Genomic DNA, 23,674 nt, shown 5'->3' with positions numbered 1-23,674 from the left:
GCGCTTGTGTTGTTTACACAGACTTTGTGTTATCATATAGTTTAGCCAAACAACATTTTAATTGAACATCATTTAGATAATGTTTGGCTCACTCTAAGGGCCTGCAAAAACACTGAGCTGTTTGTTAACGTTTAATCTTTCAACGTTCTGACTCACAACGCAAAACACTCCAATAAGGTTTTGGCAGCAATGCCGTGCAGTTTAGATCCGCCTGTTCTGTTTGGGTTGAAGATCCGCAGGTTCTCCATCATCTGGACTACTTCTTTATTCAAAAAGAATTTAAAATATGGTCCAACAATGCTCTAAAAGGATTGTGTAGTTTGGTGAAGTTATACAGACAAGAACTTTGACAGTCACCAGACTGATAGGCTGTTGGTTGAATTGTAACAATACTCAAAGCCCCCATTAGCTACAAAATATTGCTTTCTGCCCATATAATCCTAAATAACTGTCACTACCCTGCCTGCTCCACCTCTGTTGGTCTTATGCTATATTGTTGGTGACTTGTATGAAAAGTACTTTTGTAGAAAAATAGAATTAAATAGATAAGGTTAATCTTTTGACATGTGTGAACAAGCCAACAGCCCATCTTTGATCAGACACACTGGACCCACCGAAATGGGCATTGTGTCCTACTATATTACTGGCCTTCAGTTTATCCTGTTCCACCTGTCGGAGGCCAGGGGCCAGTGTAGATGTGCTGCTGGACCTTGGCAGTGTGCTGTCCTCATTTCCACAATCATGCTCATGAGCTCCAGAGTTGACACTAAGTAGTTGTGAGCGTGTCAGCTGGCAAGGTGCATACTGGAGTGCAATGAGAAGTGTGAACTTTGTCTGCCTTGAGCCTTCGGACAGAGTGGCTCTGTGAAGGGAGTTGCTAGCGTGGGTTTGTTTTTTTTGTTTCATTTGGCCCTTGGGTCATTGGTTGGGGGCAGGTTGTTTGAGAAGCATGTGACTGGTAGAACACTTACGCTGTATCTGCATGATTTGTCTCTCTTCTCTCTGACCACCCCATCATGCCCATGTGTCTCAAGTCCAACTGACCCGTGTGCTGTTGACACTGTAGGGAGAGCTGGAGAAGCAGCTGCTGCAGGCCAACCCCATCCTGGAGGCCTTTGGTAACGCCAAGACCATCAAAAATGACAACTCCTCCAGATTTGTAAGTCATGATCCCAAAGACTGTTGAACATAACTACTGTCAGTAAAGTATATACAGTATATATATATATATATATATATATACACTGTGCATACTACTATACATGTTATTCACTGCCTCGTACTATGTCTTTACATCCACAGGGCAAATTTATCCGCATTAACTTTGATGTGACAGGCTACATTGTTGGAGCCAACATTGAAACCTGTATCCTAAGTGTGTAAGAGCGCCTGTGCTGTGGAGCTCTCTCGACGCTGACACTGTTCAAACCCCAGAGCTGAACACCTCACTGCTCCACTGTTCTCACTGTCCTCACTGTCCTATGAAAAGTCACAAGGGTTACACTTGAGATGAAGCAAACACTAAAAGGCTGTTGGCACACTAATATAAGACATGAGTGGTGAAGACCTATGGGTTGCACTCCAATACAAGATTAATGTTGAACCCAAGATTCTTACCAAGTCAAAACCAGCTTTTACACCTCAGTGTTAAATAACAGATAGTTGTGGCATGCTTTGGGTTTCATCTCAAGCACTCACCATTAACTTTAAGACAAGTTCATGATTGCATTTACAGTTCCTAAGACAAGTACAGGAATATCCTTGACAGACAAACTACTTGAGACCTTCTGGAGAAGTCTCGCTGTATCCGACAGGCTAGAACAGAGAGAGCCTTCCACATCTTCTACTACATGGTGGCCGGAGCCAAGGACAAGTTACGAGGTATTGGGCATTGTGATGATGATATTAACATTTCTGCTATGGCATGTATGGATTATTGATTCAAATTAGAGCCAGCATGATATTATTGACAACACACCATGTAGTTATTATTGATGAAATAACACAAGTCACAGGTCAGCAGACCATTGTATGATACCTCATGTAGCAAATGGCTCTGGATCCATGTTGATGTTTTCCAGAGGACCTGTTGCTGGAGCCCTGGAACAAATACCGCTTCCTGCTTGAGGGCCACGTCCAGGTGCCAGGCGCCACGGATGAAGACATGTATGAAGAGACCCTGGAGGCCATGGACATCATGGGCTTCACAGACGAGGAGAGGATAGGTAAAGCTCTCAGAGAGAAAATAGCCATTGGAAGCCACTAGTGTAAATATTACTTTGGGATTTCAGGTGGGCTGTTCAATTCTGTCCTCAAGCTACTCGTCTTTCACTTCTATTCTCTGCCCCTTAGATGTCCAAAAGGTGGTCTCCACTGTGCTGCAGCTGGGGAACATTGAGTTTAAGAAGGAGAGGAACCAAGAGCAGGCCACCATGCCAGACAACACAGGTGAGGCTAATAGGACCACGCACACAATGTTTTTAGGCGACCTAAATGAGTGTTTGTCCAACGCCAAACCTAGTTCCATAGGTCACTGTTGTACTTCTTTGTTCGTCCTCAGCTGCCCAGAAAGTGTGCCATCTTCAGGGTATCAATGTCATTGACTTCACAAAGGCTATGCTGACACCGCGCATCAAAGTGGGCCGGGAGGTGGTGCAGAAAGCCCAAACCAAAGAGCAGGCTGATTTTGCAGTGGAGGCCCTGGCCAAGGCCATGTATGAGCGTCTGTTCCGTTGGATTCTCGCCCGCGTGAACAAGGCTCTGGACAAAACCAAACGCCAGGGTGCTTCTTTCCTGGGAATCTTGGATATTGCTGGGTTTGAGATCTTTGAGGTTTGTGAATTTCTCACACGGTTAGAATTTGACACACTTCATGAGGTGTGTTGCATGACCATGTTCGCAAGCTAATGTAACCCTCCCCTTCACAGGATAACTCCTTCGAGCAGCTCTGCATCAACTACACCAACGAAAGGCTGCAGCAGCTGTTCAACCACACCATGTTCATCCTGGAGCAGGAAGAGTACCAGAGGGAGGGCATCGAGTGGAACTTCATCGACTTCGGCCTGGATCTGCAACCCTGCATTGAACTAATTGAAAGACCGGTTAGTGTGCCAATGCTTGTTTTTTTCCAAGTGTATATACAGATTGTTTTGGATATATAGTTATGACTAAATGATGTTTGCTTGGTAATTCTCAATTCTTTCTGTGCCCTCAACAGAACAACCCTCCAGGCATCCTGGCTCTGCTGGATGAGGAGTGCTGGTTCCCCAAAGCCACGGACGTCTCCTTTGTTGAGAAGCTTGTTAACACACAAGGCAACCACACCAAATTCTCCAAACCCAAACAGCTGAAAGACAAGACAGAGTTCTCTGTGCTTCACTATGCTGGAAAGGTACGCTACACTCTTGTGCTTGTATGCCACCTGTCCTTGCCTGATTAACTGCCTCTAGATGCCATGAATGCCCTGGAATGACATTGATCTTCCACATCATCGCTGTTTAGGTGGACTACAATGCCACAGCATGGCTGACGAAGAACATGGACCCTCTGAATGACAACGTGACTGCTTTACTCAGTAACTCCTCAAATGCATTTATGGCTGAATTGTGGAGAGACGGTGAGAAGCATGACTTTCAATTATAATGACAGAAATCAATTATGGCTCAGCTCGACAAAATGTCCATTTTGATTTGTTTGCAGTGAAGACCTCCAAAGAAGTTTATTGGAATGTCTGCTAACCAATAGTCTAATTAAATACAATTTGTGTTCTCACAGCCGACCGTGTTGTGGGTCTGGACACCTTAGCCAAGATGTCGGACAGTGGACCCAGTTCCTCCAAGACCAAGAAGGGAATGTTCCGCACAGTGGGCCAGCTCTATAAGGAGTCACTGGCCAAACTGATGACCACTCTTCACAACACCCAGCCAAACTTTGTCCGCTGTATCATCCCCAACCACGAGAAGAGGGTGAAGTTTTGCTCTTGTCCTTTTTAATGACGTCTCACTTTCGCTTATTTATGGACAAACCTCTAATAAACAAAACTTTTCAAATGTCACTCATGACTGATTCTATGGAGTCCATTCCCACAGGCAGGGAAGCTGGATGCTAATCTGGTGCTTGAGCAGCTGAGGTGTAACGGTGTGCTGGAGGGTATCCGTATTTGTCGGCAAGGATTCCCCAACAGAATTGTCTTCCAGGAGTTCCGGCAACGGTAAAATGTCAATGTTTCAATTTTAGAAAGATTAGTTTGAGGAGGAATATTTTAATCCTTTTTTATTTGTTTTATTTTTATTTGTTGTGATATTGATTTATTAATGCTGCTTCCCATAGATATGAAATCTTAGCTGCCGGTCATATCCCTAAAGGCTTTATGGATGGCAAACAAGCTTGCTGCGTCATGGTGAGTCTAAAAAACAAGGCAATTCTCATCCAATCATTATTAGGGCAATTCCACGCAAAACTGTCACGTCCATAACGCCAACTAAATACCATGGCATTATGTTGGCGTTATGGATGTGACAGTTTTGCATGGAATTGCCCATTATGATCCACCCACTATCTAACTATGTTTTACACAGTATCAGAAGATACAGAAAGGTCACACTCTCTGCTGTGAACATTGGCTAACCCATTTCTGTCCTCCAACAGATGAAGCACCTGGATCTGGACGCAAACCTGTTCCGAATTGGTCAGAGTAAGATCTTCTTCAGGACAGGAGTCCTGGCCCAGCTGGAGGAGGAGAGAGACATGAAGATCACGGTCATCGTCATTGCCTTCCAAGCCCATGCTAGAGGATTCCTGGCCAGAAAGTAGGAATATTTATCACAGATTCATCTTGTAATACATCACAAAGAACTGAATCTATATTGTGTTGCTGGTGTTGTGCTCCAAATCTACCATTACCTAAAGAAAGACTAAAATTGTCAACTGCACTGCAGGGCATTCGCCAAGTTGCAGCAGCAGCTGACAGCTATGAAGGTCATCCAGAGGAACTGTGCCGCCTACCTCAAACTCAGGAACTGGCAGTGGTGGAGACTCTTCACCAAGGTGAGTGAATAAGATCCAGGTTTTCCAAAGTTAAAACCTCCCACAAAACGGTGTTTGATTTAGAATCTAGCTTCACATAATTAATTCAGTGTCAAATTTCCTGATATATGAATATGCCCTCCTTGTATGTTTATGATTATTGTAATCACAGTAATGAGTGGGCCAGTGGTGTTAACTAGTCCCCCATCTGTGTCTTCAGGTCAAGCCTCTGCTCCAGGTGACCAGACAGGAGGAAGAGATGAGCTTGAAGGACGACGAGCTGAAGAGAGTGCAAGAGTCAGCACAGAGATTCGAGACCGAGCTGAAGGACATCACCTTAAAGCACACTCAGGTACACCCACCTTAAAGCACACTCAGGTACACCCACCTTAAAGCACTCAGGTACACCCACTCAATTGTCACCTCAACGTGTGACACTTTTTAAATTGTCCACTGGTTGGCAGTCTAGCCCACTAACATCATATTTCAAAGCTTCCTCTTGCATATTAACTCTACCTATTTTTTCAAAAACATGATTCCATTAGTTTCAATGGTTTGGCATTGAAGTAGATGTTTCCTAGTAACCAAACTTACTTGCTGGGTCCACCTCTAGGGCTGCTGCATAGTTTGAACCAGCGTTTATGTCCCCACCCATAAACACACTGTTGTCACCTCCCTCTCCAGATTGTGGAGGAGAGGAACCAGCTCCAGGAGCAGCTGCAGGCTGAGACCGAGCTGTACGCTGAGGCCGAGGAGATGAGGGTGCGTCTGGCCAGCAAGAAGCAGGAGCTGGAGGAGATCCTGCATGAGATGGAGGCCCGTTTGGAGGAGGAGGAGGACCGCTCCATCCTCCTGCAGGAGGAGAAGAAGAAGATGCAGGCGCAGATGCAGGTCCAGCTGCTAACCATTCACCATATCACATGATTTAGACACTTTCATACAATGTGTTTTGAGTAGGCTGTTCCGTAACAAACCTATGTATCAGTGATGACCTCAAAAGCAAAATAAGTGCTCAAATATTCAGGACTACAGTAGGCCATTCCACATCTTCGTATTTAATTTAAGGTTCTGATGTCCCTCCCCCCCCCTCTCTCTTTCCCAGGATCTGGAGGAACACCTTGAGGAAGAGGAGGATGCTCGCCAGAAACTGCAACTGGAAAAAGTCACCTGTGAGGGCAAGATCAAGAAACTGGAGGATGACCTCATTGTTATGGATGACCAGAACATGAAGCTACAGAAGGTAACTACTATACCATGTAGCAATATTAATGAACTAAACACATATTCACTACACTCAGTGATAAAAAACATAGCATAAATGTAACCTTTAAATGTTTCTGTTTTATAGGAAAGGAAACTTCTGGAGGAGAGGGTAGCAGACATGAGCTCCAACTTGGCAGAGGAAGAAGAGAAGTCCAAGAATCTCACCAAACTGAAGAACAAGCATGAATCTATGATCTCTGAACTTGAGGGTTAGTACCCATATTGTCATTAAAACATCCAAATGACACAGTTATGGCAGCTTTCGCACAAATAAAAAATGAAAGCAAGAAAGCAGAGCAAAGATTTTGTAAGTGATAGAGTTGTGATTCACACCCCTGAAAAGACATTGGAACATGACACAATGTGAGAAAGAACAGCATTACTGGACAAGTAACATGTGAACGTGTTCCTGATGTGTAGTCCGACTGGACAAGTAACGTGTGAACGTGTTCCTGATGTGTAGTCCGACTGGACAAGTAACGTGTGAACGTGTTCCTGATGTGTAGTCCGACTGGACAAGTAACGTGTGAACGTGTTCCTGATGTGTAGTCCGACTGGACAAGTAACGTGTGAACGTGTTCCTGATGTGTAGTCCGACTGAAGAAGGAGGAGAAGGGCAGACAGGAGCTGGACAAGGCCAAGAGGAAGCTGGAAGCTGAGTCAAATGACCTGCAGGAGCAGATAGCCGACCTGCTGGCACAAATCGCTGATCTGAAATCACAGCTTGCAAAGAAGGAAGAAGAGCTCCAGAATGCTTTGGCCAGGTAACACTGTCCAGCAGCTTTCAAATTTGGCTTCAAAGGGTGCACCGTTCAAAGACATAATTGGCTGTAATGGGCCCAAATGGTCTCGTTTACTTCAGTTCCACCAAGTCCTGTTTGATGTGTATTCTAGGCTGGAAGACGAGTTGGCTCAGAAGAACAACGCCCTGAAGAAGATCCGTGAGCTGGAGGGACACATCTCAGACCTGCAGGAGGACCTGGAATCAGAGCGTTCTGCCCGCAACAAAGCCGAGAAGATGAAACGCGACCTGGGAGAGGAGCTGGAGGCCCTCAAGTCCGAGCTGGAGGACACACTGGACACCACGGCCACCCAGCAGGAGCTCAGGTGCGCTAGCATTTTTAAACTTTTTAAATCTTTTTTTTTTTTCCAAAAATCCGATTCAAGCCTTTTCAACTGTACCAAGATGTTATTCCACCTCAGACCTTCCATCTCTATAGATGTTTAGTGATCACTCTTCGATCAACGTGCATATTCAATCAAAAGCAATAATTGATGCCGAAAAATAAAAATCATACTGATAGTCAAAACCAAAAAGTGAAGTGCTTTGGTTACTGAGGAAAATATCCACACTGCAGCTCATTATTCTTCAATCCATAGACTAGATGGCCATCTAGCTGCTGTCTAAGTCATTATGTGTGTCAGACAACATGAAAGCAGTTTTTAATATTATCTTGAAAGCTATTTGAGTTTTTACATTTGATTCAAAAAACATTTGATGCGAAGCAGTGGAGTAGAGGTGTGGAGTTTGACGTGCTGTCTTGTGGGGCATCTCCAGGGCCAAGCGAGAGCAGGAGGTGACCATGCTGAAGCGGGCGATGGAGGACGAGAGCCGTAACCACGAAGCCCAGGTGCACGAGATGAGGCAGAAACACACCCAGGTCGTGGAGGAGCTCAACGAGCAGCTGGAGCAGTCCAAGAGGGTAGGTGGATGCTGAACAACTAGTCAGCTTTATTGTTGGGAGGAAGAGATTGTTAGTGTGGTGCTCAATAACGGTTCACGTGTAATGGTGAATGGCATAGTTGTTGAGTGTTCATGATAGATTTTAGTTGGCAAGAGACTGGAGACCAAGAGGTGAGAAATGCAATGCATACAGGCTGCAGGAGAAACAGGACAGCCATCCATCGATTAGAAGAAATACTAGGAATAGGACTTCCTATGCAAAGGAGTAACACTGCAGCAGTCAAGTGCCGTCAACTGCCGGAAACTAGAACGTGTTCCCCTGCTGCTCACAGGTGAAGTCCAACCTGGATAAGGCCAAGCAGGCCCTGGAGAAGGAGACGTCGGAGCTGCACATTGAGATCCGCTCGATCAACACAGCCAAGCAGGACGTGGAGAACAAGAAGAAGAAGCTGGAAGGCCAGCTGGGTGACCTCCAGTCCAAATACAACGAGGGGGAGAGGCAAAGGACAGAGCTGAACGACAGAGTCTCCAAAATAACTGTGAGTGCAATACTTAAACAGCCGACACAAGTTACAATGATTGATATATATTACATGGGTGTAACACTTTGATTATGTCAGGCAACAAAGATAAACTAGTTTGTAACTGAGCCCCCAAAAGCACTGCTATCAACACAGCTGTATACATTTTGCCTTTTTCATCACAAAGTGTTAGTAATCTGGCGAGCTTCCTTGGAAGCAGGCCTGACCACAGTCATGAAGTTTTGGGTTTTAGCTATATGGTTCAAAAACAACTACAGTTATGTGAGTGCTGTGATTTAATTCAGTGGTGTTCACATTCTAAATGTTTGGGACAACCATGACATAACTGCTTAAAAGAGTTTGCCTCATAGAACAGCATATGCCATGCAAATTGACAGATTTTCTACCTTGTCATTGTAGGTGGAATTGGAGGGTGTGACCAACCTTCTCAATGAAGCAGAGGGTAAGAACATCAAGCTGAGCAAAGATGTGGCCAGTCTGACCACTCAGGTCCACGACACACAGGTGAGTTATCAGTCCTCCTCCTCTTTAGTGATCATTTTCACACACTGTAATGGACTGCAAACCCTAAACCTAACTGTGTGCCTTCAGGAGCTGCTGGCCGAGGAGACCAGACTGAAGCTGCAGTTCTCCACCAAGCTGCGGCAGATGGAGGACGACCGCAACGGTCTTCAAGAGCAGCTGGACGAGGAGGCAGAGGCCAAGAGGGCCGTGGAGAGACATGTCACCACATTAAACATCCAGGTGGGCCAACCGTCCGTCTCATCATGGTCACAGTCAAACATCTCACCAGCTATTTTGTGAGACTGGGAGGGATTAGATGAAAATCTAATCTAATCTAATCTAGAGACTAATCTGAAACGATTGATATGTGAAATCCACAGCTGTCAGACTTCAAGAAGAAGCTTGAGGATATGTCTGGAAACGTAGAGGCGCTTGAAGAGAACAAGAAGCGACTGCAGCGCGATCTTGAGGCTTCCAACACACAGTTTGAGGAGAAGGCAGCAGCTCATGACAAGATGGAGAAGACCAAGAACAGGCTGCAGCAGGAGCTGGAGGACGTCCTGATGGATCTTGACAACCAGAGGACTGTCGTCTCGAACCTGGAGAAGAAACAGAAGAAGTTTGACCAGGTCAGTTCATTTCAAATGTCTTACAATCAATAATAATCGGTCATCAGATGCCTGTCATAATCAATCACTGTCATCAAATGCCTGTTATAATCAATCAGCTGTCATCAAATGCCTGTCATCAATCACTGTCAAAACTATTTCAGTGTGCATTACACATGCTTAACTTGTAACAAGCACTTAGAACTTAACTGAGAACTTAGAACTAAGCTAACCTCAAGTATTTGCTCAGATGTTGGCAGAGGAGAAGAGCATCTCCAGTAAGTACGCTGATGAGCGAGATCGGGCTGAGCAGGAGGCCCGTGAGAAGGAGACCAAGGCGCTGTCACTGGCCCGGGCACTGGAGGAGGCTCAGGACTCACGCGAGGAGCTGGAGAGGGTCAACAAAGCCCTGAAGGCTGAGATGGAGGACCTGGTCAGCTCAAAGGATGACGTTGGCAAGAGCGTAAGTTCATCCCATCTCAGATACATTGTTCATGAATGTGATGAGGAGCCTGCCATCTGTTTTGTTAAATAAAGGATAATGGTTCCATTATTGTTGCTGCAGATCCTCCTGTGATGATAGCCCATTGTCCTTGTGTTGTAGGTCCACGAGCTGGAGAAGTCCAAGCGTGGCCTGGAGGCCCAGGTGGACGAGATGAAGACTCAGCTGGAGGAGCTGGAGGATGAGCTGCAAGCAGCAGAGGACGCCAAGCTGCGTCTGGAGGTCAACATGCAGGCCATGAAAGCCCAGTTTGAGAGGGACCTGCAGGGCAGAGACGAGATGGGAGAGGACAAGAAGAGACAACTTGTGAAGCAGGTACGTACATGGAAGAATCTGACTGACACATTTTCTTTGATATGCTCCACGTTTCCTTGTTCTCTAAAAGCCGTAGAGAATTTAAAGGAGCCGTCTGCTCTCGGCAGGTGCGTGAGCTTGAGACAGAGCTGGACGACGAGCGCAAGCAGAGAGCCAGCATGGCCGCCGCCAAGAAGAAGATGGAGGGAGACGTGAAGGATCTGGAGGACCAGATCGAGACCTCCAATAAGGGCAGAGATGAGGCCATCAAGCAGCTCCGCAAGATCCAGGTGAGACGTATTCCAGAGCATCTTATGTCATGGACGAGTGTCTTCTGACTATGGCAAGGCTAACTTGAGCTTCTCTCACAGGCCCAGATGAAGGACTACCAGAGGGAACTGGATGATGCCCGCTCTGCCAGGGAGGATGTTCTCTCCACCGCCAAGGAAAGTGAGAGGAAGGCAAAGAGTCTGGAGGCAGAACTGATGCAGCTGCAGGAGGTACCTACCTTTCTTTCACTCAACAAGCTATCAGGAGCTATCAGGAGCTATCTAGAATTTTGTAAGTCTAAAAGTGGTGATTACGCTTGTTTGTAGGACTTGGCTGCCGCAGAGAGAGGAAAGAAGCAAGCAGAGGCTGAGAGAGATGAGCTTGCTGATGAGCTTACCAGCAACACCTCTGGAAAGTACGTCTGACAGTATTGCTGCTACAAGCTAAAACATGAATGCATGAAATACTGCTACATTCTAAAAGACGCATGCATCACAGCCCTCTTCACTTTTACGTAATTGTAACACAATTTTTGGAACATTTCCAGGTCAGCCCTTGCAGATGACAAGCGGAGGTTGGAAGCAAAGATTTCTCAGCTGGAGGAGGAACTGGAGGAGGAACAAAGCAACACAGAGATTGTCAATGATCGACTGAGGAAGAGCACGCAACAGGTAACGTTGGAGACAACAGAACTGAATTGAAAGCGCCATGAAGGTATCAAGGTCATAAACATTTATGTAGAGTTAACACTGGGATGATATGACACTGAAGTAACTGAACGTAAAGGGAATAGTACATGATAATATGCTGCCAGAACCACAGATGCAGAAGAGGTTGTACAAGCCACGTGATATTAATTTTGTTTGCATTGTCTCATTCAATCACTTCAGGTTGACCAACTGACCAATGAGCTTCAGTCAGAGCGCTCCACGTCCCAAAAGAATGAGAGTGCACGGCAGCAAATGGAGAGGCAGAACAAAGAACTTAAAGCCAAATTACAGGAGATGGAGAACCAAGTCAAGTCAAAGTTCAAGTCCTCCATCTCCGCCCTGGAGTCCAAAGTGGCTCAGCTGGAGGAGCAGCTGGAGCAGGAGAGCAGGTGAGTGCTGTACACCACATACTGCACTAACACATGCACTGGGGAACATCTCACCATGACCATCATTGGCCTAATAACAGAGGTGGAGGAGGTACATAGTGGTGGCATGTCTTGTGTTAACTGAAAGCGCTGTGGCACTGATTGTGTGTGACCCTCTATAGAGATAAGCAGACTACTGCCAAGGCCGTGCGTCAGAAGGACAAGAAGCTGAAGGACCTGATCATTCAGGTGGAGGATGAGCGGAAGCAAGCAGAGCAGTACAAAGACCAGGTGAGCTCTTCATTTTTTAGTTTGCCTTCTCGTTTTTCTCGTACCACTTTTTTCTCGTTTATACCTATTCAAAGCTACTGATGGATTACGCCAAATGAGAGGTCATTTGTGTCTGTAGGTTTAAACTTAGATTGGCAAGAAAGCTTGCTATTGTAGCACTAATAAATAACTCAAAGGCTTGGTACCACTTCTCCCCTGAAGTCTCTGCTCTCGGCGTTTGCGTTGTCTCCTCTCAGGCGGACAAAACCAACGTGCGGATGAAGCAGCTGAAGAGGCAGCTCGAGGAGTCAGAGGAGGAGTCCCAGCGCATCACTGCTGCCCGCAGAAAACTGCAGAGAGAGCTGGAGGAGGCCACTGAGGCCAATGACAACATGACGCGCGAGGTCAACTCTCTCAAGAGCAAACTCAGGTAGGAGAATGAGGCCGGAGCTCCGTGGGCCGCCGTTACATGGTACTGAAAAGTTAAAAGTGTCTCATCAGAAATACTTTGATGAACTCAATTCAAGAGACATTCCAACACGACCACCAGAGGAAAGAATAAAATGGTCAGAATTATTTTTGTCTTGTCTGTGTTGTCGCATTGTTTGTTGTTGTCAGTGTCTTTTGTCTCTCATTCTGTCATTTTCATCCATGAGCTGGACCATGCTGCCTCAGTTCTCAGCCTCAAGCCTTCACATTCCAGGAGAAGACCGTATAGACAGGGTTCAGATCCGAGCCCTAGTTTTTAACAATTTATCCAAGTCCATCACCCAGTGGCATTAAGGCCAAACAAGAAATGGCTCTGAATAAATAGACAGACGAGTTCAGCATCTTTTGGAATTCGGGATACAAGCAGTCAAAGTGTGTCTGTGTCTGTTGCAGAGGCAATCCTGAACCTGCGCAGTGACTATGCAGGTACCGCTGCACCTCTAGGAGTTCATCACAATGTGATACCTTTTCTGGTCACAGAGCACCTCTTGCGTTCATCTTCTCATTTTCTGAGTGAAATATGGTTAAAGTTATCAAACATCTGCTATCTGTTCTTCAAAAGTCTCACAGCAAAGACTGTAAACCTAAAGGTAGCACAATGTTTGAGAAGATCAGCTCCAACAATTTGACCATATTTCTCTCTATTTCAAGGCTGGTTTAGAGATCTAAACTTAACTCATTTGTTTGTTTAGTTACGACTCAAATGAGTTACACTGGCTATATTTAACATGATCTTCTAAATCTGCCTTTCTGAAAAGTTATGTACTGTGTTCACCTGTTGTTTTTCTGGCCTTCACTGATTAGTCAAGCAAAACCCTACAGATGAACAGTCTATGAACAGAATTTGAGAAGTTATTGTTTTATTTTATTAGTTTGATAAAAGTCCCTAACCAACCAAGTTGTCATTCGTGGGTCTAAAGCACAAACATTTTGTATCTCGCAAAACAAATTTGCTTTAAATATGTAAGTGATTCCTACTGATTTTCTTCGGTACATATGCTAAGTAGAATACTAAGCAAGTAGGAAGCTTCCTGATTGGTTAATACTGCCAGCCCATGTTGAAAATTCAGTCCCAGATTACTGAGCTCAGAACTGAGTTCTTAGTTTTTTGTAGCCTACTCTTCAAGTATCTCAGAATTTAAAGCAAGCAAGCAAATTTGGGATTTCAAAAATCACTTACAGCAGTTGTAGAATATGATTAGTGGGATCATTTGGCATGACAATTTACAATCTGTACAGTCGGAACTGTTCAGGTGTGAAAAATGAGTGTGAATTTTTTTTTCACAGATTAGAAAAGTAATTTTGTAAGACCTATAATGGTGCTGGCCAGGATGCTGGTCAGAGCTCTGAAGGACTTTGTTTGACTCAAAGCTTTGAAGTGTTACTGCTGCTGCTGCTGCTGCATTCCTGTTTCATCTCATCACACCACACAAGTCTACAGAAACAAAACACAGCACTTAGTCGTAATGAAGTGACCTGTTGTCAGGATAACTAATGGAGCAAATCATATATTTTTTTTATATACATTCATCATTAAATATTTTCCTTTAATGTTTGTTACAAGTTTTCTCTGTTTATACTCTCGGTTTATATCGTAGATATCATACATAAAGTGCCACTTCTACATTGCATCTCAGTTTGTATTTTTAAACATAAATGACAGTGAAGTGAACAGAACCATACTCACACTTGGTTTAATCATTTGATAAATCTTTCTGTATGACTAACTAAAAAGCTGAAATGTTGGCTGAATTGAAAAGTGGACTGAAGAGGATGTGCATGAACGCACAGTTGACACCTGTTTGGAGCCGTGCCTGGGTTGATGTTGTGACATAGTTATTTTTTCTCTCTGGCATTACAGTGGATTTCAGGTCACCATCAGCTGCCCATAATGCAAGTGCTTGTCCCCATCTCCGCCATGCTGTCTGTTCCCTAGCTAATCTAATAACTGGCTCTGTGGCGTTTTAGACGGGGCAACGAGCCGTCCTTCAGCAGCACGCCCCGGCGCACTGGTGGGGGCGGCCGGAGAACAATGATGGACAGCAGTGATGCAGGTGAGGACGCTGGCGACGTGGGAGGCGATTACAACGGAATGAAGGGAGAGTAGAGCTGCCCAGCGTCCACCCCATCGCCCCCCTCTCTTCTGCTGTTTCATAGACCTGCCCCATCTATTCTTAGCACACACACACACTGAAATTACCTTTAGCTTGCTGGCCATGCCAAAGCACTGCATTAAGGCTTCCTTTCACCTCATGCTGCCCTGTAGTCCATAGACCTTCTGCAACATGTGGACATGGCTAAATGTTAATTTATATATTTGTTCCTGCATGAGCATGACATTGGTCGCCCACAAGGCCCGAATGTTGGCAGTCTCCAAAGAGTATAAAACAAAACAAATTTTATTATTACATAACTATTTTTCCCCACTGTACTTTTCATTAAACTGCACTGAACTATTTTAGAAAATTGGATAATTGTGTATTTTAGTGATTTACACTTTCTCAGGTACGTCTTATATTGCTTTTCACTTGCGGGGATACTTTTTTTTTCAAATTTGGAATGCTTCAGTAGCTTTTAAAGATCTTAGTAATGAACACATGTCAATAAAGAATGTGTTCCTCAAAGGATGAACTTCAGATAATGATGAATAATATTTGTGTTGACAGTGACATTTCCCATCTCCTAAATTAAAATAGACAGAGGCAATATCAGCATCCCCAAGAAACATTTTCTCTGCACTTTAGTGCATCACTTCTGTAACCTTGTCTAAACAATGGACTAGTTGCGCAAAAGGCTCTCAGTGAGCTTGTTTGATTCCTGTGGAGCCAGGTGTGTTTGAACCTCCCGCTATTCTGAATGTAATTAGTGTCTTTACGTCCTTTTTTATCGTAACGTGCTGATTCACTAGGTACAACACCTAACCGGGTCCGTGTAGACACTAATTCAGAATAGCAGCAGGTTCAAACACACCTGGCTCCACAGGAATTAAATTAGCTCACCGAGAGCCTTTCGTGCAATTACTCAATTAATGCCAGAAAATAACAACAGCAACCAACAACTTGGTTGGTCAGGCTTAGGTTTCAAATCAGACATTTGAGTCATTACCCTCTTTCACTTCAAGGTAACAAAGTGATGTGCAATCATATTCCACCCTGTATCACGCATATTCTATACAAACAACTGGTCTCTTCTAGTAACTAATTTAATATAATCTAAATATATCCTCCGAGCTGTACCACTTCACTAAAACTACATCAGTTATTGTATTTTACATAAATTGGCATAAATGTCACTAAAATTATGAATTTGTGAAACCACTTGCACTTAAAATAAAGTTTGACAAAAGCCTTTCCGTGTTAGTTGTTGTTTTTGTTTTGTTCCTGTGGGGCCTGTTTCAGATGGTGATTGTACTAATTACACACCCAGCACAAGAGCAGTCTAGGTACTGCAGACCCTCACCCCTATAATGTATCAATAAAAAACATGATTATAAAATTGGTACCTGAAACTCATTCAGATGAGAAGTGTGTAGGGGTGAGGGGGCATATTCTATACAAAGCCTCCTTCGTCAGCCGCAATCTACAGTGGGAATGAGTGAAGCATAAAACCAGGCAATGGAAGGTATTTATAGAGCCATATCAGCACAGCAAAGTTTACTTCATTATAATGCATGCATATCTGTATATACTGACTGACAGACACTTAAACAACTTAGACATTAGACACAGAAACACAAGCTTTGATATTCAGTTTATTGTGACTTTTCCTGACAGTGTAACAGTGTCAAAGAAAGCCACATACAAATACGTTTTGTAAAACTAGGGTCCCCTGCAAAGTCTTGCAAATATTGCTCGTCTACCTCTCATATCTCACAGTGAAACGTTTTACAAATTATTCCAAAGATAAGTAGTTTGTTGGAGAGAAAAATATAAGGTCTTATGTTAGTCAATAAATAAATTCTAGACTTAAAACTATGGATCTGTGACCACACGTCCCGTTTCTGGGTATACAGACGCAGTGCCCTGTAGAGTAACTGGAATAGCTGTGATCTTTCGGTCATAACTTGTGCTTTTTGCCATGATAACGCACTGTAACATTACAGCACAATGGCCAAACTCAACAAACAACTACTTAAATACCATAACCAAACTTTAACATGTACAAATCATTTATAAAAAAAAAAACAGTTATGGGATAAATTAAGTTATGGAAAGTATAGTTCTTGGTTTCAAAATGAATGAATGTGATGTCACTTCAGAAAGCAGAACATCCAGTAAACATTTATTAGAAAAAAATAGTATCAATCTACGGTAAGTTCAATAAACAATGTACTTAAAAGAACAATGCAAATCTGATGAAAATGGAAAGTCTCTGTTTAGACAAACACATAGGCTTGCCAGTTGTTTGGTTCTGACATGCTGATAACAAAAACAATATCTCTTGAAGTGTAAGCTATGATCATTTGACTTTAAAGCTGAATGGTACCCATGAGTACTCAAACCAACATATGTATATTCCATATTAAAAATAGCATTTTCTGACCCCACAGCCTGTACTTGTTACAATACTGGACAGATTTCCATAGTACTGTTCAGTGCAGTTATTTTTGCGTACCTCATATTAGGAAAGTTAATGGCATATTGACCTATAAACTACACCTAGCTGATCAGTCATTAAACTTCATATATGGATATATCTACCTATATACTATTTATTTATGACTAGACAGAATAAGAATATGTTTACCATATTTAAAAGTTCTTTTTTAATTTTAGCACTGAAACCATCAAGCTTCAAATAACAGTTTAGATTGCCAAGGCATGTGCCTTTATAGCCTTTCTGAAGCAAAAACAGATACTGTACTGCATAGAGTATATCCATTTATGACCTTGATGTGAAACTGAATGTTTACATAGTAAATAGAGTGAAGGAATATTACCATCACATGTTATTGCTCTATACGTGAGTCACACCAAATTCAACGTCTGAACAGAGGTCTGATCTACACACTCACCACTCACTTGACCACGCTGGTGTGGTAGAACAAATTTAACAGCCAGGATTGATTTACCTTTCAATAAATTGAATCTTAATTACAAACAAGAACGTCAACAAACTAAGATAAAGCCAAACATCTCAACTTGTCCCTGCAGCAGATCTTAGGGCAGCTAATACATACTTTAAAAAAATGAAATAAAAATATCACAACTAAAGCCACTTCACCACAGTGCAGATGCAGTAGCCTGCAGCTATTGACACACAAATGCGTGAGCTTCAGCAATCGAGGCAACGTAACTGCAGTCAGCTGAAGAAGAATGGCTGTGGTATGTCTCCAAGGAAGCGCTCTACAGACACAGATCTCGTTAGAAGGCAGCAGTGGCTAAAGGCTAACGCTAAGCCCCAGACAGGCCCCTGGCCCAGTTAGGAGACCCAGGGCTGCCCGCCCAGGAGGCCCACAGGGGGCAGATGAGGTTAGATGATGTGTAAGGTCACAGGGATATGCTTTCTCCATGGGGATGATTAGGAAATAAAAACTACAAAGATGCTAAGCTGTTCTCAGCAGGAAATTGTATGTCAACAGTCAAGAGTTCTTTTCTTGTGGGTTCTGATTCCATTACACTCCGTAGCTATCTCATCCTCCCTGGTTCCAAACTAGCTGGGCATGCAAAAGCAAGGAGCAGGGGGCAGCTAGCACATCGCTGTGCTCTTCAGTGACCACACACAGAAGAGGACAGACGGGAAGCCATTTCAAACACACCAACTGAAGTGATGCATGAGGTACACAGGACACAAACAGGACACAGACACGATAAAAATCCCCATTGGGATTATGGGTAGGGAACGGAGGTAGTGTGTTGGTGTCCTACAGCAGCATCTTGACCCCACCTTGTGGAGACTGCAATGGTGATGGAGCTGAGTGGGAAGATGCAGGTCCGAATTCCAACCGCTTCACCAAACTAGAGGAGGAGTTTCAGACCAGAGGGACATATTACCACTCAAGCAAACACAAATCATAGGCAATCTGTGTGGGAAAATGACTGAATAAAATACATTAATGTGATTATACACTGCTCAAAAAAATTAAGGGAACACATTTACAGTTTTTCACGATTGTTAAAACACATCTTTTTTAAACCCTCCACCCTTCTTTTCTTTCTCAAAGAACATTCACAGAACGTTTGAGAAAGGAGAAAAGGGTGGAGGGTTTCAAAAAATGTGTTTTAACAATTGTGAAAAACCGTAAGTGTTCCCTTAATTTCTTTTGAGCAGTGTACATAAATGTGATTATATGTGAAACGTGAAAATAAATCAATTTGAAACTCTTCAGTGTATAACTTCTCTACATAATAATATAATATGATGCAAAACAGGTTGCTGTGATAGATAACAAAGCACTTACTCACCTTTTCTCAAACTGAGGCACGGTGTGGCCAGTGGAGCGGATCTCCGAGGTGTCTGAGGGGGCGGCTGCAGATGCAGTCCCTGCAGAAAGGGCTGGCCTAACAGCTGGTGTGTCAAAAACAAAATCTCGACACGAGGCAAGCTTGGATTCTAGGTTCTATTACAAAAAAAAAGACCAAAAAGACAAACAGTATTAAGACGGGCAAAACTGAACACAAAGCACACTTTTAATCTGAACCGAAATGCTATTACAGCATTAAACATAGGCGTTTTATTAAATGATGCCAGTTTAAACTCAACTATAGTGATGCTCACTAGAGGCACATCAGTGTGAAGCAGTATGACTTACCCCCACTTTCCTAAGCAGCTCCCCAACAATGTTGAGCGCCGAGATCCTAGCAGAAGTGGTGAGAGGAGTGCCAGTCATGGAGATACCTGACGAGAGACCAGTGTGTGCACTCATCACTCATCAAACAGAGAGACCAGCGTGTGCACTCATCACTCATCAAACAGAGAGACCAGCGTGTGAACTCATCAAACAGAGAGGCTGTCGTGAAGACTCCAAGAAAACAACTAAATCACTTTCTAACTATCACCATAAAAACAATAAAGATTTAGCTTAATCTGATCTTATTGCTTCCTACTACTGTCAATTTCTCCCTTAATAAAAAACAGTTGATGATGATTGCTTACTATTTTCAATGTCATGCATGTATACAGTCCTTAGCAGGCTCTATAACCCTGGCTTTACCTCTGTAATGTGTTGTTGATGGTGTGCAGAATGATCCAATTGGGTTTGCAGGGGTGGCTGGGACAGAGGTACGACCAGGAAGTTGTAATGGCGCTTCTGGCTTGTCCATGTCCCTGGAAATTCTTAATGGAGGGCGATGATCCTGCTTCTGCGTCACAGCCAGCTCTTGTTTAAGATCTGGCAGAGGACATGTGAAATAAACAAGACTTCTGATGAACTCAAACACAACAATGTGGGTAGGTTTCACTCCAAACATGACCACTGTAGAATATGCAAGCAGAACTGAAATGCTCGCTCACCTCTGGCCTCATCTTTCAGCCTCTGAACTGATTCTAGAAGATTCTCCTTTTCATCTAGCTCACTTTCCAGGAAAGCATTCCTCTCAATAACCTGGTTCATCCGCAGCTCAAAATCTTCCAAAGACATAATTGTGGCCCTATAAGGGAGGGGAAAGCAAAGTAGGTCACACAGCACAGTAGACACCACACTTGCATTTTTGCAACATAGTTGACGGGACTTACCAGTTAATTTCCAGTAATCAGTGACATACCTTTTAGCCCGCTCCAAGTCGTCGTTGGACTGCTCCAGTTCTCTGATGTATTTCTGTAGGTGGTCCCTTACTGCAGTAGTCTCTGCAAGCTCATCCTCTAGCCTCGACATTTGCCGAAATGCATCAGTGTGTTGTGCCTCAATTTTTTCCTGAACACAATTAGGGGAATGAGAAGGACATGTTTAGTCATGCACAACATTTCGAACTACAATGAAACAAGCATGCGTCACTTGACCTGTTGCAAAATTTTAGAACCTCTATCACTGCAATGGCCTACCTTGATGTTATCAAGTTCCGAACGCAGACGTTCATTGTTGGATTGTAGCTCCTTGTTCCTCGCTTCACATTGTTTCAACTCAGTCTCAAGTTCTGTCTCATAATCTCGGCTCATTTGCTGAAATTCCTGTAGCTCGTCGTGTGCGTCTAGAGCACTAGCCACAGAGAAAGAGCATCATACATAAACAACGCATTTCGCTTCGACTTAAATGTTAGTGCAATATGATCCAACGATCGATACGTAAAGCAATACAATATCTTATTACATTGATGGGAGATCAAATACGTTTTGAGAGTTATTCGATACCTTTGTTGATGTTTAACAGCCACCTCTTTCCAATAACTGACTTCCTCTTCCAATGACTCAAACGTTGGTGCTGGAGGTTCACCCATAGTCCTAGGTCAACAGCAAAGTGACCGTTTTTTTAGAAGTATGATATGTTACACATACAAGTGAGTGTATTCAGTTGAAAGCAATATGAACTGTTATAACATTAAGTTATATCTAACATTGTTTTTCATTGATAAGCCGAAATAGCATACAACTGTGGCTAGCAAGTTAACAGTCGAAAGCTAACTAATACCTAGCAAGCAGTTGCATGGTATAACACAACAGCGTTCATTCAATATAACTTGATCGTTAGCCAATCAATGCAATTTCACAATGCAACGTTTATATCTGTAAACTGAAGTTTGCCCCAATATTGTGAACGTTACAAAGTGTAACGATAGCTTCGAATTTTGCTAGCTAACTAGCTACCCAAGAAAGCTAAAAACACTTTATGCAAGCATGCATGCTAGCTGACTAGCTCACCCAGGTGACCTAAAAAAAGTAGTTAGCTTGTATTCAAATCTTGCCGTTCAGTAGTATGAGGGAAGTGAGGGAAGTGAATAAAGTGCGTACCTCGATATGAACAACTGTCACATACAATAACGTATGTGTTGAAAATAATTATAATGGTGGTTGTAACGAATGTCCTAACTCCCTTCTTTCAATCCATTCAGAGGCATCACACAGGCTACTCAAATCTAAACCAACAGTGGATTTTGCATCGCTATTGGCTGAGGCACCATGACGTATAGGGTTCCTCCCTATTGAACTAATCATAAGACGCTAAACTACAGTTGCACCAATCACAAAGGGCTAAAGTTTGTACCCACTTAAAGCACTTATTTTATATTAATGGAAGCTATGTGACAAGTACAATGAATGAACAACAATCTCTAACCAAAGAATTAAGTGTTTTGAAGATTAATGCAAACCTGGGCAAACTAAAGCTAAATTAACTCTTAAACGTCCAGTTTTACAGAAAACACTTTTCACACACCTTCTTTTCATCCATTTTCAAACTGTTATTATGATATTTTGTGCATACTGCAGTCACAGGCTATTAGTTTATGTGCTTTGGCACAGTAATTCCACCCTATCAGCTTATCTAGAATAAAAAGGGAGGTGGCCAGGGCCTCAAGTGTGACTTGTTTTAAAAGGCAGTCGTGTATTCATCACCTGAAAGGTAAGGCACTGTTTAAAGAAATAACTGCCTTTTTTCCCTCTTTTCTGTCAAAGTGATATTGATTATCCTGCTGTCCCTACAGACTGCAGAAAAGGGCGACACAGTCATACTATCATGAAATGTTCCTGGAAATTTCTTCTGCTTTTGGCTTTAGTGTATGTTGTTATACAGTATGTTGCGATTAGATCTTTTCCATCCATAACTCTGAATATCTGTTCAGTTCTACATAATCAAAATCACTTCCAACTCCAGCAAATGGACCCTGCCTGTCTAACATATAAAAAAGACTCTTTAAGAAACACATCTCCTTCCAAAAGTCACGTTCTCATCTTGGCTGCCACACGTTCTGGCTCATCATTTCTGGGGCAGCTCTTCAACCATCACTCCGATGTCTTCTATTTGTATGAACCTCTGAACCACATTCAGACTCCGCTGAACTCTACACATGCCAACCGAAGGATGATACTCGGGGCCAGTAGGGATCTTCTAAGGGGCTTGTTCCGCTGTGACCTGCACCTCTTGGAGGATTACATCAGACCACAGCCAGAGAAGCACATCACAGACCAGCTGAAGCGCCGGGGTGCCAGCAAAGCCCTCTGCTCTCCTCCGGTGTGCCACGTCTTCAGCCCTCAGCTGGTGAATGTGACTGAGAGCCAGTGTGTCCAGAAGTGTGGCTCCCTCAATCTCACCCTGGCCTCACAGTCCTGCCAGCAGAGAGGGCACGTGGTCATCAAGACAGTGCGAGTGCCAGAGGTCAGTGATGTCAGAGACCTGCTGGAGGACCCTCGACTCAACCTGAAGGTCATCCAGCTGGTCAGGGACCCGCGGGGAGTACTGGCCTCCAGAATGATGACCTTCCCCCAGAACTACCCTCTGATGAGACTGTGGAAGATGAAACGCCAGAAACCGGAGGGTCTCAACCTCACACAGGAGCCCGTGTGTGAGGACTACCGCAGATCTGTGGCCACGGCCCTGAGACAACCTGACTGGCTGAGGGGAAGGTACATGCTGGTGAGGTATGAGGATCTAGCAAAAGAGCCAAGACAAAAGATAAAGGAGGTTTTCACATTTTTAGGCCTGAATTTGGACAAGAGTGTGGTTGACTGGATTAAAGAAAATACACATGGAAGAGGCAGCTGGTCACCAATGGACGTCTTGAGTACAAACAGGGACTCGGCCACCAACTCAGACAGCTGGAGGCTGAAACTTTCTTATGACATGGTTCAGTATTTGCAAACCTTGTGTCAAACAACTTTGCATGAACTGGGCTACACATTTGTTAATTCTTCAGAAGAGCTAAGGAATTTGTCGGTCATTCTCTTCAAAAAAAGGAATTTTTGGACATCTCAGTAATGTCTCGAGAAAAATACCTTCCTACAGAACAAATTCAATGTAAACCATTTCAATCTGTTCTTACAGGGTTTCCAGTTCAAGTGTTCAGAGTCAACGTAGATACTTTGTAGTGTAAAAGTATTTAGCGTAGTGTTCTACAAAATGTCAACTTTACATTTGAAACAATTTTTGTTTATCCCTGTGTTACCATTAACTCAATGTTGTTTTCTGTGCTACCATAAATGCCTTAGGGGCGCACAGGGTCTATAACTTGCCATAGTGTTTTTGTAATACAATGAAAGTACATTAGCTTTAAACCT

The 23,674-nt window shown here is 43.5% G+C and overlaps 3 protein-coding genes across 5 annotated transcripts in view; 2 read left to right on the top strand and 1 right to left on the bottom strand.

Annotated features, from left to right (window-relative positions):
* The window catches only part of myh11a (myosin, heavy chain 11a, smooth muscle), a 29,403-nt gene extending 13,526 nt beyond the window's left edge, over positions 1–15,877 (top strand). For 2 of the 3 annotated variants that reach the window (XM_076294811.1, XM_076294801.1), the window contains 35 exons: positions 1,067–1,159; positions 1,303–1,366; positions 1,783–1,881; positions 2,082–2,225; positions 2,353–2,448; positions 2,561–2,832; positions 2,928–3,101; positions 3,218–3,391; positions 3,502–3,616; positions 3,775–3,965; positions 4,089–4,210; positions 4,330–4,399; positions 4,648–4,808; positions 4,938–5,046; positions 5,246–5,377; positions 5,710–5,916; positions 6,128–6,265; positions 6,374–6,497; positions 6,881–7,052; positions 7,183–7,395; positions 7,847–7,991; positions 8,305–8,511; positions 8,914–9,018; positions 9,106–9,258; positions 9,399–9,647; positions 9,877–10,089; positions 10,231–10,443; positions 10,551–10,712; positions 10,794–10,922; positions 11,019–11,107; positions 11,240–11,363; positions 11,583–11,791; positions 11,953–12,061; positions 12,298–12,470; positions 14,498–15,877. In XM_076294811.1, the coding sequence (XP_076150926.1) occupies positions 1,067–1,159; positions 1,303–1,366; positions 1,783–1,881; positions 2,082–2,225; positions 2,353–2,448; positions 2,561–2,832; positions 2,928–3,101; positions 3,218–3,391; positions 3,502–3,616; positions 3,775–3,965; positions 4,089–4,210; positions 4,330–4,399; positions 4,648–4,808; positions 4,938–5,046; positions 5,246–5,377; positions 5,710–5,916; positions 6,128–6,265; positions 6,374–6,497; positions 6,881–7,052; positions 7,183–7,395; positions 7,847–7,991; positions 8,305–8,511; positions 8,914–9,018; positions 9,106–9,258; positions 9,399–9,647; positions 9,877–10,089; positions 10,231–10,443; positions 10,551–10,712; positions 10,794–10,922; positions 11,019–11,107; positions 11,240–11,363; positions 11,583–11,791; positions 11,953–12,061; positions 12,298–12,470; positions 14,498–14,636 (5,289 nt within the window). In that variant the 3' untranslated portion in view covers positions 14,637–15,877. Of the gene's footprint in view, positions 1–1,066; positions 1,160–1,302; positions 1,367–1,782; positions 1,882–2,081; positions 2,226–2,352; positions 2,449–2,560; positions 2,833–2,927; positions 3,102–3,217; positions 3,392–3,501; positions 3,617–3,774; positions 3,966–4,088; positions 4,211–4,329; positions 4,400–4,647; positions 4,809–4,937; positions 5,047–5,245; positions 5,378–5,709; positions 5,917–6,127; positions 6,266–6,373; positions 6,498–6,880; positions 7,053–7,182; positions 7,396–7,846; positions 7,992–8,304; positions 8,512–8,913; positions 9,019–9,105; positions 9,259–9,398; positions 9,648–9,876; positions 10,090–10,230; positions 10,444–10,550; positions 10,713–10,793; positions 10,923–11,018; positions 11,108–11,239; positions 11,364–11,582; positions 11,792–11,952; positions 12,062–12,297; positions 12,471–12,922; positions 12,956–14,497 lie in introns of all 3 variants that reach the window. The other variant, XM_076294819.1, reaches the window with a different exon arrangement.
* Positions 15,878–16,267: 390 nt separating this feature from the next.
* LOC143134425 (nuclear distribution protein nudE homolog 1-like) lies at positions 16,268–21,520 on the bottom strand. The gene is made up of 9 exons (XM_076294831.1): positions 21,413–21,520; positions 20,816–20,905; positions 20,510–20,663; positions 20,233–20,381; positions 19,982–20,118; positions 19,683–19,859; positions 19,281–19,366; positions 18,934–19,088; positions 16,268–18,486 (listed from the first exon to the last, which is right to left on the bottom strand). The coding sequence occupies exons 2-9, from the start codon at positions 20,899–20,901 to the stop codon at positions 18,393–18,395; spliced, it is 1,038 nt and encodes a 345-aa protein (XP_076150946.1). The 5' UTR covers positions 20,902–20,905; positions 21,413–21,520; the 3' UTR covers positions 16,268–18,392.
* Positions 21,521–22,136: 616 nt separating this feature from the next.
* On the top strand, positions 22,137–23,375 carry LOC143119574 (carbohydrate sulfotransferase 1-like). The gene has a single exon (XM_076281182.1). It carries the CDS (start codon positions 22,137–22,139, stop codon positions 23,373–23,375), a length of 1,239 nt encoding a protein of 412 aa, XP_076137297.1.
* Positions 23,376–23,674: the final 299 nt, after the last annotated feature.

This window comes from Alosa pseudoharengus, unplaced genomic scaffold (genome assembly GCF_046254945.1).
Source record: "Alosa pseudoharengus isolate Yale_2024_CS ecotype anadromous, Long Island Sound unplaced genomic scaffold, YU_APseudo_1.1 YU_APseudo_1.1_scf_1, whole genome shotgun sequence".
NCBI classification, from domain to species: domain Eukaryota; kingdom Metazoa; phylum Chordata; class Actinopteri; order Clupeiformes; family Clupeidae; genus Alosa; species Alosa pseudoharengus.
Note: the sequence above shows the minus strand (reverse complement) of the source record. Positions and strands in the feature narration are given on the sequence as shown.